Below are 13,765 nucleotides of genomic sequence, written 5' to 3' on the forward strand. Positions count from 1 at the left end.
CTTCGGTGGTGATGTGTACATATGCGGCTGCTCGACCACCATAGCCGGGGTTTCTCAAAGGAACTAGGGTCATACCCTATTTTGTTGCTTAGGTCGGCTGGTTGTAACTTTTGAATTGTAATTAGCCTTTTAAACGTTATTTTGGGATCCCATGTATGAACGTAAACATTTTAATAAAATGGTTATTACTTTTGACCAAATTTTTTAATCCTAAACCGTTAATCACGTTTAGTTACACATTTATGTCCAAGAGACTCGTTTAGAGAGTCTCACACTATTTAAAATACACAGTGTAACGGTCTTGACTATCTAGGACGTTACATTGACATTTTAAAAAATTTCACCCTAAACTTTTCCTTAATAAGTGAAAATGTTAACAAGCAGCCGACTATATGGATTAACCCTAGAGTACTAGGAGTCAATATCCAATTATAAAAAGTTACGGGGTTACTTTGCAAATATAATATTTCTAAATCTCTCTCTAAAAGTCACATCTCTCTCACGTTCTCTTTATTTGATTCTACACTGGGCCATTGAAGAAGCTTAGAAGAAATTAAAACTCAGATCTTCAGAAACAAACAGCCCTAGAATATACATCAAATTCAAGCTGTGCGATCTGAGTAGGTCAGTACCACTTCGATCCTCAAAATCAATTATACATATATTTTCTTTATATATTTACGTTCTTTGAAGCATTCAACTGAAATGCCAATTATGGCGTATTAAACATGCATACACACATGTTCATGTGCTGTTGTAGTATTCAATTTTCCGCTTATGTTTCTGGAAATGTTTTCCTTTTCGGAATATATTTGTGTTTGATTTTTTGTTCAATCTATTAGCAGATTAATCAGTTTATAGTTAAGTTCTTAGGGTGAAGAATGTCAGTTTTTGTTTGTTTATTTTTGTAATTTTTTTTATAAATGGATAAAAGAGAAACAGGGGTTTTAGGAAAATTGGTTGTATTAACAAGTTGATTGTATTTTTCATTTATTTTTTATGTGCAATGAGTAGCTGTACCGACTTTGGCTTTGTTGAATAAAAAATTTGTATTAAACAATAATGGTGACTAATTGTTATTTATTCATAAGAGTTAATTGAGATGGTGGTTCTAAGTTTAACTTTTTTTTTTTTTTTTTTTTTTTTAAATAAGGGTGTGTATATCAAGAAGAGGTTGGTAAATATGATAGGAAAGAATGGGAAATTTCACGTTACTCATCTGACCATGAAGTTCTGATATTATATAATCTTTGCACCGGAGAAGTATGAATATTGTCAAGGGTGTTGCTGACCTTATTCGAAGGACTTCCAGTGGCCAAAATGAAGAGTCTGCTTCGGGGTCACAAGCTGAGAGTTTCTGCCCCCCTGGTCCAAGGATTCGCTTTAGGTAAATTATACTTTACTATGACCTTGACTAGCTCTTCATCTGCTGCTCGAAACTTTTTTTTACTTGTTATTCCTCAGTTATTTTGTATGTGGTCAGTATAAACAGTTTATGGAGTAGACTTAGGTGAAGGATTTAAGTTAATGGACAAATTTATATAGATTAAAAGATGACATTCATTTGTACTGGGAAGACAATTGACTAATATGCTTATTAACTTGGAAATAATTGAGTGACTTTGGGTTGAGCTTGATTTAAGTTCTACTGTTAGGTCTGTTTGATTGCCAAGAATGAAAAATTGTAGTCTTCCTTATATGCGTGGGAATTCCATGGCACTTACCTAAAATTAAGCTTAACTCCTTGAATATGTTATTCTATGAACTTCCTTGCGGATGGAAATTCATACATACCTAAGGATAACTACCCACTGTCAAGTACAGTGAAAAATTCTTCAATCAACCATGTTTTCTAATATTTTTTGTGCTGGAAAATATGTCTGAAGATTTGAATTAGGGTTCTACGAGTAAAACTTATAATGGTTTTAATGGCTTCTGAGTAAGGCGTTTCTGTACACCATGTTTTCATGTCCCAGAGCTATCACTTTTTCCACAATGGAAACCATGTTCCCTTTGATAACTTCTCAAGTATTTTGGCATTTTTTTTAGTGAAATTGGAGACGAGGCAGTTCTGAAAGCACTTTGGGAGAGATTCGAGAAGGCTGCTGACAAGGTATTTTTCTGAACTCTTCAATTATTCTGGCATTTAAATTGCTTTTTGTGTGTGTGGATGTGCTCTTATAAGGAACCAGAGAATTTGGGGAATTGAATGGTATTTAAAATATTGGCTTTGTCTGCTTTGATTTATTTACTAAATTGATGTTTAGGTCGATAAACGGAGGGCGTTTCTTGTTTTTCTGAAGCAATTTCTTGTTGTATACAAGAAATGGGAACCGGAGAATTTTGGGCAATTGTCAGATGCTGCTTTAACTTCTCTCCCACTTGCAGAGCATTCATCACATTCTGATGATGTAGTTATTGGCTGTTTTGCTGGACATCCAGCTGAAATTATTTTGACATTGTCTGAGGAGCTTAAACAAATAACTGCTCTGGTCACTGACTGTAAGTTTAATTTTGTGTTAGTGGTTCTCTTATCCTGTCTCTAAAAGTTGTACCTATCTATTGATAACATCAGTAGAATTCTTGTTTCTTATCCAAAAGGAAAAATGTATTAGTGTTTTATCAAATATCTTGTGGACTATTTGCTGCATATAAAATGTTTTGCTACTAAATTCTGGTTTGATTGCTGTTGTTTGGTTTCATCACAAACTCCTTTGGTTGTAATGTTATTCTTATCATATAATAATACATTACTGTCAACCGTAAAACCAATACAGTGCTGCTTACTAGGGAGAGCATGAGGGAAAATACGATTTTTTCACATAACCCCACTGGTTATGTGAAGCAAAATATCCATTTCCCCACTGGAATTGGACGTAAAAATGATTCCGTTCTTGTTAATCCTAGTAACAACCTTAATTGTTATTGGAGTTTCAAAACAGAGCATAAGGTATTCATGGTCACTTTGACCAATGATGGATGGGCAGTTCGATTATGTGAAAGAACAAGGTTGTCTGGATTCGAGATCAGGCTGTCTTTAGAGGGCGCAAGGTGGCTAGTTGAAGAGATAAGGCGTTTGTTGTCCTTAAAGGATGTCAATAGGAAAGGTTTCAAAAGCTCTTTTAGGAACAACAATCAGAGGGTGACAATGGAATGTTTCAGAAACATCAGAGGAGTTTTTCTCAAAGTTTCTTCCTTCATTCATAGTGCTGTCAGATGTGTCATTATTCCGGATGAAGGTTGGGAATCAAGCTGGATGGAACTGAAAAATTGCCTTCAAGGGTCGATTGGGAGACATGCAGGATTTACTCAGATGGAGAAGAATCAAAAAGTCAGTCTTTCTAAAAAGTCGTGGGCTTCCGTGGTAGTAGGGAAGGAAGAGAAGGAGGTTGATGATAAGTTTAGGAGCCGTGACAGTACAAATTTTTTGGGTAAAAAGGGTCATGTTGTGTTAGTGATCCGTAGCAAAAGCCAGCATCAATGGAAGATGATTTTAGAAGGAATACAGAAAGTTTTAGGATTCAAGGTGGATTCAACTTTCGTGTCTGATGATAGAATGATTATTTGGTGCCCTCATGAAGAATTACAACAGGAACTAATAAGTAGAAGGGAGATTACTATTGCAAGAGATAAGCAGATTTTTATACAACCTTGGAATTGGAATAATCAGATGGCAAATAGGAAAGTTAGTTGTTTCCAAAACTGGATTGGGATCGAAGGCATCCCACTGAATATTTGGAACATTCATGTGTTCAAGGTCATTGGGGATCTTTGTGGTGGATTAATGGTGGTGGACAAAGGCACGTTAGAGATGAGGGATATTTCTTGTGCTCGGTTGAGATTGGTTGGAGATTCCAAGGGATTCATTCCAGGTTCTATCACACTACAGTACGAAGGAAGTTTCATAGTTTTAAAGTTGTTTAAATTGGGTGGCCAGCCTTTTCTTCCCAAAGATGGTGGTCAAAGTTTGTGGGTAAGAAAGGGGGTTGAGGATAGAGGAGAACAGCTTGAGGAAATTAAAAAAGGTTTTCCCGGTTCAGAAAAAGAGTGCTTCGCTCAGGAGGCGGGGCTGACGTGTCCAGTGGTGATCGGCAACTCGGCGGCGTCAGGGATGGGTCACCTGGAAGAGACAACATGCATTCAAGACGTAACCGATTTTTCCCCTGATATTCAGGAATCAGGCGTTCGTCCCTTGATTGCTGGAAGTAACGGTGCAGTAGTTAAGAGAAAGTTTTTTTCAAATAGGGAAGTATTAAATTCAATTGAGGTGTCAAGAATTTATAACAGAATTAAAAAAGATTTGGCTGTGAAAAATAATAAGGTGATAAGAACGCTTGGTTTGCATGGAGGGGGGAAACTTTTAAGTGACACGTGTGGTAATTTGTCAGTCTTTAAAAGTGGGGGAAGTTGGGCTAAGCAGCTGCGTTTGGGCTTAGTATTCTGGGCCGAGAGGTTGAGTCTTTTCAAGGAACAAATGGTTGTGAGGAAAGGAATTGTATGGGCCGAGAGGTCAGGTGAGGGTATGGTTTTGAAGTTGTCAAAAAAAATTTCTAAAGGCCCAAAAGAATTTTCGGAAGTGGACCTAGTAGGAAATCTGAAGTATTTTTTGTCTCCTAAGCTGTCAAAAATTCATCCTAAAGGCCCAAAAGAATTTTCTAAAGTTACAGTATATTTCTGGACCGATTTCTCTCTTCCAGAGAAGAAATATTCTAATTCTGTTCTTATTAAGGACTTAGAGGAAGATCCGTCCGCATCTACACAGGCACGTAATTTTTTGGTGTATGAACGTAGGAAAAAAACTTCAGGGATGTTAAAGCACTTTAAGGGATGTGAGGAGGAAAAAGAGGCAGAGATTGGATGGCTTGATACAGAGAGTTCTCAAGAAGCAGCCATTGATAAGGGCCAGGAGTTTGGGGGATCTTTCCTCGACGATGCAAGCCTGGATGGTGGAAATTCAGATGTGGATGAGGAAGATTTGATTGAGGAGGGAGATCAATTTTCTGTGGACACTATTGAACATATACGTAGTTTGTGGGAAGATTAGGAAGGATTGGAAATTTTTTCCAGCTTTGAAAATATGGATTCTAAGAGTGTGAAGGAAAGAAAGTTAAGCCGAGAGAAAATGGATGGTCCTTCTAATCTGTCTGAGGAAGACATTCAGTGTGAGAAAAAGGGAGGTTCGCAAGAGGTTCTTAGTGATTCTTTTGAGGGCACTCTTAAAGCGATGGGAGTGGAGTTGGTGTCAAAAAGTTTGGAAGATGTTGATAAGCCGAAGCAGGACTCGACTGATGTCAGGAAAAGAAGAGAATTGAAGAAATTGGCCTTTCATATAAATTATGGAGGAGGGAGTTAAAAAAAGCGGGGTTGTGGTATGTCTAAATGAGGATTCTTTCTTGGAATGTTCGAGGTAGTGGTGCTTTCGAAAAGAAGAGGGCTATAAAAGAGACGGTGTGTAAAATTAATCCAGATATTCTTGTCCTTCAGGAGGTGAAAAGAAGTCAAAGTGGATAGGCGCTTTGCTGGTAGTATCTGGCATTCTAGATTCAGAGCTTAGGTACTTCTACCGTCTGTTGGGAGATCAGGTGGGGTTCTGGTAGTGTGGGACACTAGATGTGTCAAGGTTTTGGATTCTTTAGTGGGTAATTTCTCCGTTTCCATTCTGGTTCAAGCAGAAGGTAATCCTCCTTGGTGGTTCTCAGGTCCGCTATGGTAATAGGGATGAGATCGCAGGCTTAAGTGTTATTTGTGGGGATTCATGGTGTTTGGGAGGTGATTTTAATGTAGTTCGTCGGGTGGAAGAAAAGGCTAACAGCACTTCTAATACGAGGTGCTTGAAAATTTTCAATGAGTTAATTACAGAGCTCAAGTTGGTGGATCCTAGGCTCAACAATGGGAAATTTACGTGGTCGGATTTCAGGAATCGTCCTATTTGTTGTTGGCTGGACAGATTTCTCTTGGGCAGTAATTGGTCCATGCTTTTTCCTTTCTTCAGACATGAGGTGTGTGTGCGGGTGGTTTCGGATCATTGCCCGGTGATATTGGATACTAACCCCCCTCTTTGGGGTCCCGGACCTTTCAGATTCGATAATATTTGGCTGGAGCATAAGGAGTTTGGCTCAAATTTCTTTAAATGGTGGCATGGTTCGTCAATGAGAAGTGGGTCTGGGAAAAATTTTATGTTAAAATTGAGAGAAGTGCAACGGAGGGTTCAGTTGTGGAGTAGAAGGATCTATGGTACTAGGAAGTGGGAAAAGCAGGCTCTAGAAAGGCGTATTTCAGAGTTGGATAGGATGGAGGAAACTGGTAACTGGGATGATTCTCTTTTAGCCGATAGAAGTAAAGTTAAGAGAGAGTGGCAGAATTTGGTTCTAGAAGAAGAGAGGAAATTGGTTGAAGCTCAAGTGCCAATGGGCCAAAGATGGGGATTATAATTCCAGACTTTTCCATAGTATTCTTAGTGCTCGTAAATCAAAGAATTTCATATCTAGAATTGAGAGATTGGACGGGAGTATGTTAAACGGGGAAAGTGAGATTGCCGGCGAGATTGTTAGGTTTTTTTCTAATTTATATTCGGTTTTTTTCTAATTTATATTTGGTGGGTGTGCGTCATTGGAATGGAATTCGGGGTATAGAATGGAGAAGACTATCTGGCTTTCTTAGTTCATTTATTGAGAGGCCGTTTGAGGAGGAGGAGATCAAACAAGCTGTTTTTGATTGTTCTGGAGATAAGGCACCAGGGCCTGATGGGTTTTCTCTGGCTGTGTTTCATTCAAATTGGGATGTCATTAAGGATGATTTAGTGGAGGTTTTTAAGGAGTTCCAAGCTGACGGTTCTATCCCGATGGGTTCCAACGATACTTACATATGTCTTATTCCAAAAAAGCTCAATAGTTGTCGCGTGAATGATTTTAGACCAACTAGCCTTGTCACGAGTGTGTATAAGATTATTTCAAAAGTTTTAGCCAATAGATTGAAAGGGTTGTTGTCAGAGACTATTTCAGAAACCCAGGGTGCGTTTGTAGAAGGTAGACAGATTCTAGATTCTGTTCTAGTGGCTAATGAAGCAGTGGAAGATTATCGGAGTAAAGGGAAGAGGGGTTGGGTGTTCAAGATTGATTTTGAAAAAGCTTATGATTGTGTGGAGTGGGATTTTTTGGATTTTGTCCTTGAACAAAAAGGTTTCGGCGCTCTTTGGCGAAAGTGGATGAGGGGTTGTCTCACTTCTGTCTCTTTTTCAGTATTTGTGAATGGTAAGCCTTGGGGTAAATTTGGGGCCTCTCGTGGGCTTCGTCAAGGGGACCCTTTATCTCTTTTTCTGTTCACCATTGTGGCTGATGTTATTAGTAGTTTGGTGGACAAAGCAAAGGCAAATTCAGTTATCGAAGGATTTAGGGTGGGCAAGGACAAGGTGGAGGTGAGTCATCTGCAATTTGCTGATGATACAGTATTCTTTATAAATGATGTGGTGTCACTTCAGGCTCTTCTAGATATTCTCAAGGCCTTTTCAGCCATTTCAGGTTTGCAAATCAATTTGCAAAAGTGTCAATTGTTAGGGCTTAATGTGGAGGAGGAGGTTGTGATTTCTCATGCTTCATGTATTGGGTGTGAGGTTGGAAAATGGCCAATGAGGTATTTAGGTCTTCCTTTGGGAGGCAATCCGAGACTTAAGTCTTTTTGGGAGCCAGTTGTGGATAAGTGTGCAAATCGGTTAGCTGGGTGGAAGAGTGCCTTTCTTTCTAGAGGGGGTCGACTGACTTTGATTCAATCGGTGTTGTCATCTTTACCGGTCTATTATTTCTCGCTGTTCAGGGCTCCGAAAATTATTTTGATGTGCGATTTTTTTTGGGATGGGATAGATAACAAGGGGTCAGAGCATTTGGTAGCTTGGAAAGATGTTTGTAAACCCATTTTTCAAGGTGGTCTTGGAATAGGTCATCTAGAAGAAAGAAACAAAGCATTTCTCCTTAAATGGTTATGGAGATTCCCTTTGGAGCATAATTCACTTTGGCACAAAGTGGTGGTGAGTCGTTATGGTCGGGCGGAAAATTTGTGGGACACAAAGTCGATGGGGAGATTTACTGCGAGGGGCCCGTGGAAGGACATCTCTTCTCTTTATGGCGAGTATTTGGGGATGGTTCACTTTAAAGTGGGGCGCGGAGATTTGGTGAGGTTTTGGGAGGATGTTTGGATTGAAAGGCAAGCATTGAAGGACAGGTTTTCGGATTTGGCCATCATTTCTCTAGCTAAGAACATTCCAATTTTTGAGTTGGGTGTTTCTAAGGATGGGGGAGAAGGGGTGGATTGGGATTTTCGTTTTAGAAGGCCTCTTTTTGATAGGGAAGTAATTTCTTTGATTGAGCTTCTAAGGGTTTTGGAGTTTGTTAAGTTACCGTCAATTTTGGACGATAGGAGGGTTTGGGAGGCCGGTCCCAGCGAGTTGTTCTCTTGCAAGTCCGCTTTTCAGAAGCTAAATTTTATTGATGTTCGAGCGTATGTGTTGTGGGCAAGGATCTTGTGGAAAAGTCAAGTCCCTTCAAAAATAAAGGTTTTCAGCTGGTTATTGTGTTTGGAGAAACTTAGTGTTAATGATGTTCTACAGCGTCGCCGTCCGTATCTATGCCTCTCTCTTAGCTGGTGTGTTTGTTGTAAAAAGGCGGCTGAATCTGTATCTCATTTATTTTTGTTTTGCGATTTGGCCCAGTCAATTTGGTCAAAGGTGTGGAGTGAATTTGGAGTGAGCTGGTGCCATCCTTCTTCTTGCTCCCAGTTGTTATGCTCTGGTTTAATGGGGAATAAACGTTTGAATAAGCTGTGGAGGGCCACAATTTTAGCTACTTTTTGGGCAATTTAGTTAGAACGGAATGACAGAATCTTTGACGAAAAGACTAGCCTTTCTTTAATCATTTGGGAGAGAATTAAGTTTTGGGTGGCTACTTGGGTGTATCGCACAAAGGGTTTTGAGGGTTTATCCTTTTTGGATCTCTCTAGAGAGTGGAAGAGTTTTTTGGTAGTGTAGTCTGGGCTGTAGGGGGTGTCCCTTTGTCCTTGTATTATTTTCTTGTTTGTACCAAGGTTTTCCTCGGCCATAAGTGAGAGTTATTAATTTATTTGAGGGGGGGGGGGGGGTCGGGACTAGTGCCTGGTCTCTATCTCCTTTTTTCAAAAAAAAAAAAAAAATACATTAGTGTCGTTTCTTATTCAAAAATTAAGGTTTTGATAGATTGTAACTTAAAATTTCTGTTCTTTATCCCTAGTATTTATTGATAGAACATGTATATTCCTCATCAATACTTTCTCTACCAAGCTTTATAATGTATCATTTACAGTTGTTTTTTGTTTCTTCAAATGACATCTAGTAAGCACCAGTCCAGTGTGCTCAGCACCAGACTTCTCTTGTCCTTCCACAACTTTGAATATCACTTCCGAAGGGTTTCTTGTCTTGGATGCTCTCTTAATTGTCATTCGGTCCTTGCATAATTGTAGAGTTTTTGGATATTATGGTGGGATACAAAAGCTTACTGCACTGATGAAAGGTATTATTTGTCTCTTGTACATATATATATATTTATATATAACTTTTAATTTTTATCCGTGTCATATTTATCATCATATATCGTACTCATAGTTTGTTGAGACTTGCTAAAGGTTCAATCGTATGTCCTGGTTTAGTTTTGTCAATAGTTGAGGGAAACCCATAAACAAGGAAAGTTATGGGTTATATTCTTTGATATTTTATTTTGGCTTGTACAAATTCTTTATGTATACCGTGGAATTGCCATGGTGTTTCATAATTTTTTCTCTTGCCTTTTTAGTTTTATTTCCTTGTACAGTTCTTACTTATTGTACTTGCTTCTTATGAGCAACATTGCAGGTAATTTGGTTGCTTATATACTCATATTTAATAAGGGTGCTGAAATGAAATTTGAACTTTAGACAATCTTCTCACATCAGCTAAGCTAATCTGTGGTAACAACAATTGAAAATTTTGGTTATCAGCTGATATGGGAAGATTAACACTCAGAAGGGTGGACCTATGTGGTCTCGGCCCTTGAAAATGACCTACCCTGACCGAATTAGTCTCTTTAAAGAAAAGCCTAAATACTAAATAGGTAGAGTCCTGGTTCTAAGTGACTAATAAGAGGTCCTTCGTGATTAACAGGATATATTGTGCCTATCCTAACAGTTGCTACTTTTGGGAGGAATCAATTGTGTTGGGGATGGGAAGGCAGAGTACGTTATGTGTGGATTTATGTTAACTTGGAATATTCTACAAATAATGTAGATGGAGCAGCACGTATGGAGCCATGAAATTTTTTCACACAAACACTTTTGTCACAAATAAATATATTTTCTGAAATGAAACCTCAACCTGTATTAATAATAGAATTAGTATAAGTGACAGTAGGCAAAAGCCAAATGAGAAAAGAAAACAGCGGTACAAAAACTAATGCAAGAAAATTACAAAACATACTGCCATTCTCTACATAAGTAAGAGAAAGGTATATCCTTAAATTCCTTCACATTAAGCAGCCAAATGGCCACCCAATGCCTAACTTTTTGTCAGAGAGACTGCACAATCTTCATCATCTTCAAATAACCTTTTGTTTCTTTCCAATCATATTGCCCACTGTTATAGTTTGAAGATAATTTACCTTAATTATAGGGATTCAGATTTAAATAGGATCCTAATTAGTAGTCCTTCCTAAGTTAGGCTTCCTAGTTTGTTTGTGTGTGTATATACATGCGGGAAAATAATGTTTTCTCACCTATGATTACATGTTATCAAAGCCCTAACATTGTAAATTAGGGTTTTGTTTTTTGGGTTTAGAAAATTTATTGTTTTTGGGTAAATTGCACAAGACACAAGTTGGGGTTCCAACTTGGGTACCCTTCTAGAGGTGGCTGTTTTTCGTCATCACTAGCCTAGGGAGGAGTGCCACTTGTCGATTGGAGTTTACCAAGAATCCGGTGACTAGCAGCCCCGCACTCGAGCCTTATGCGACGGTCGTGACCTTCAAAGTTTTTGTTGCCATCTTCATACGCCAGTGCGTGACTACTTGTTCAGACTGGTGAGCCTTTGCGATTTACTTCTGTCTGCTTCGTCAGGGTTTGTACACACGTGATTTGTTGTGTGAAACTTCATTGGGGTTGGACTATTCTTGCAGACATGAAATTCCATTGATAATGAGGTCATTGGTTTGATCAACCATTGTGAATTTGTTGAAAGATTGATAGATTATCTAGATTTCTTGTATTTTGGGAAACGAAATATTTCTTGCATTTATGAGATGTGCAAAGCTTTTTACTGTGTCGACAAATAAGTCTAGGTCCTTAGTAATTATTTTATGGATATGCAGAAAATTTATGAGGAGCTTAGGGCTGTACATCGGTAGGTTTGGTTGGGTTATAACATATTTTAATTAACTCAATTTAAATATTAGGTTGCAAACATCCAACTGTAATCCGCCCAAATAAGAAAAGAAAAAGTTTAACTCATCCAACGATTTTGGCGGTTTGGTCAGGTTAACCTGACCAAACCGATCTTCAATGTTGTTTTTTTAGTTTTCAAATAATCAAATAATATACTTTTATAGTATACATTTTTCAAGCTTAAAGATATTATTCTAAATTCATTGTTAAAATTATTGGGTTTCATTCTTTTTATTTTTAAAAATATTTTTTTTTTGAAAAAGTGAGGAAGACCACATGTACATGAGAGGTTAGCTCCCACAATTTATTAAGAGCCTCACTTTTGGCGGAGGAATACCATGATTCAATAACAAAACAACACAAAACAATACAAAAGAAAAAACCAAAAGCAAAAACAACCTCACTGAGAACATTACAGAATTAAGTTCCAGTCTCTTAGAAAGCAAGAGAAAGGAACCTCTTTGAAATCCTTAACTTTGTTTAACCACAAAGCAACACAAAGCCTGATTTTATCCCACAAACCATCTATATCACTACTCTGTTCCTCAAAAATCCTTCTATTCCTCTCTAGCCAAACACCCAAAAAAACTGTGGTTACCGCAGTTGTCCAAAGAATTTGACATTCCTTCTACCGACATAAAATAGTAATAGTTCTGCGCAAGATTGAGATATTGCCCAACTCAGCCTAAATTCATCAAGGAGTCTATACCACAAGTTTAAAACAAATGCACAATGAAAGAAAAGGTGGCTGGCATTTTCATTAGCCATAATTAAAAAAATATGCTAACTTTAATATGGAAAGTATATGGGATAATTGCGGCACAAGTACCCAATGTTTGGGTTTTGTACGCGGCATAGACCCAATGTTTATTTTTAGTGGCAAAAGTACCCAAAGTTAGTAAAACTGTAATTCCGTCAGTCTCCTCCGTTAGGCAGACACGTGTCACGTTTTTATTGGTCCAAATCATAATTATTTTTAAACATTGGGTACTTATGCCGCAAATATCCCAAAGTATATATATGTACAAGATTGAGGCTTTATGCTTTTTAATATCCATAATTAAAAAAAGGGATAGTTGCGGCATAAGTATCCAATGTTTGAGTTTTGTACGCGGCATAAACCCAATGTTTATTTTTAGTGGCAATAGTACCCAAAGTCAGTAAGTGTAATTCCGTCAGTCTTCTCCGTTAGGTCTGTTAATGAGCTGATTAGGCAGACACGTGTCACGTTTTTATTGGTCCAAATCATAATTATTTTTAAAATATTATTAAGCTGGACCAATCACGGAGTGACACGTGTTGGCCCAGTCATCACAAAACGGAGGCCTAACGGAGGAGGCTGATGGAATTACACTTTTACTGACTTTGGGTACTATTGCCACTAAAAATAAACATTGGGTCTATGCCGCGTACAAAACTCAAACATTGAGTACCTATGTCGCAAATATCCCTTAAAAAAATATGGCAACTTTAATATGGAAAGTATGCCTTTCTCAAAAACTTGGACGAAGTTGCCCCTCCCTTTCAAAGAGCCCCTTTCTCTCTCAAACTCTCTCTCCACCACTTCAACACTGCCCTTGCTATTAACGCTGCCACCTCCCATTACCATTGAAGCACTTCTCAATTTTTTTTTTGATGTTTTGATAATTCAAAATCCAATTCAAACCTTAAACCCAAGAAAATATTCACTTTAAGACACTAATTTATAGGATTGAACACATCTATGCATGATTTGTTTGTTTCAATTGCGATTTTGTCATATTTGAAATTTTGAAATTGGATGTGTATCGAGTAAAAAGGATGGTGCTGCGATGGTTCCATGAAAGCTTGATTTTAGAGGCCAAAATGATGCTAAAACGCGATGGTCCTGCGATGGTGTTTTGATGGTCCCATGAAAACATGGTTTTAGAGGCCAAAATCGTCGCTAAAACGATATCTTGCGATGGTACTATGATGGTCCCATGAAAACATGATTTTAGGGGAAAAAAATGATGCTAAAACGATTCCTGCAGTGGTCCCACGAAAACATGATTGTTATGGGAAAAAATGATTTTATAATGATGCATTATGATGGTCCCATGAAAACTTGATTTTAGAGGCAAACAACGATGTCTGACGATGGTTTTGCGATGCTCCCATGAAAACTTGATTTTAGAGGCCAAAAATAATTCTTTTGGATGGTCTTATCAAAACTTGATATTGGAAGTGAAAATCAATGAAACACCAATGCACGATCAATGCAATTCGATGCGAAAATTTGCATAATAATTGGTAAAATTTTGAAGAGCAATAACTTTTCGCTCGGTTGCTTGTTTGAGGTGATTTTTTTTCTTTC

At 38.0% G+C, this 13,765-nt stretch overlaps 1 protein-coding gene across 2 annotated transcripts in view; it reads left to right on the top strand.

Annotated features, from left to right (window-relative positions):
- The first annotated feature begins 489 nt into the window (after positions 1–489).
- The window catches only part of LOC133804817 (BEACH domain-containing protein B), a 93,502-nt gene continuing 80,226 nt past the window's right edge, over positions 490–13,765 (top strand). For both annotated transcript variants that reach the window (XM_062242938.1, XM_062242939.1), the window contains exons 1-5: positions 490–624; positions 1,154–1,387; positions 2,050–2,113; positions 2,268–2,502; positions 9,357–9,533. In XM_062242938.1, coding sequence (XP_062098922.1) covers positions 1,266–1,387; positions 2,050–2,113; positions 2,268–2,502; positions 9,357–9,533 — 598 coding nt within the window. In that variant the 5' untranslated portion in view covers positions 490–624; positions 1,154–1,265. The remainder of the gene's footprint in view (positions 625–1,153; positions 1,388–2,049; positions 2,114–2,267; positions 2,503–9,356; positions 9,534–13,765) is intronic.

This window comes from Humulus lupulus, chromosome X, assembly GCF_963169125.1.
Source record: "Humulus lupulus chromosome X, drHumLupu1.1, whole genome shotgun sequence".
Lineage (NCBI taxonomy): Eukaryota > Viridiplantae > Streptophyta > Magnoliopsida > Rosales > Cannabaceae > Humulus > Humulus lupulus.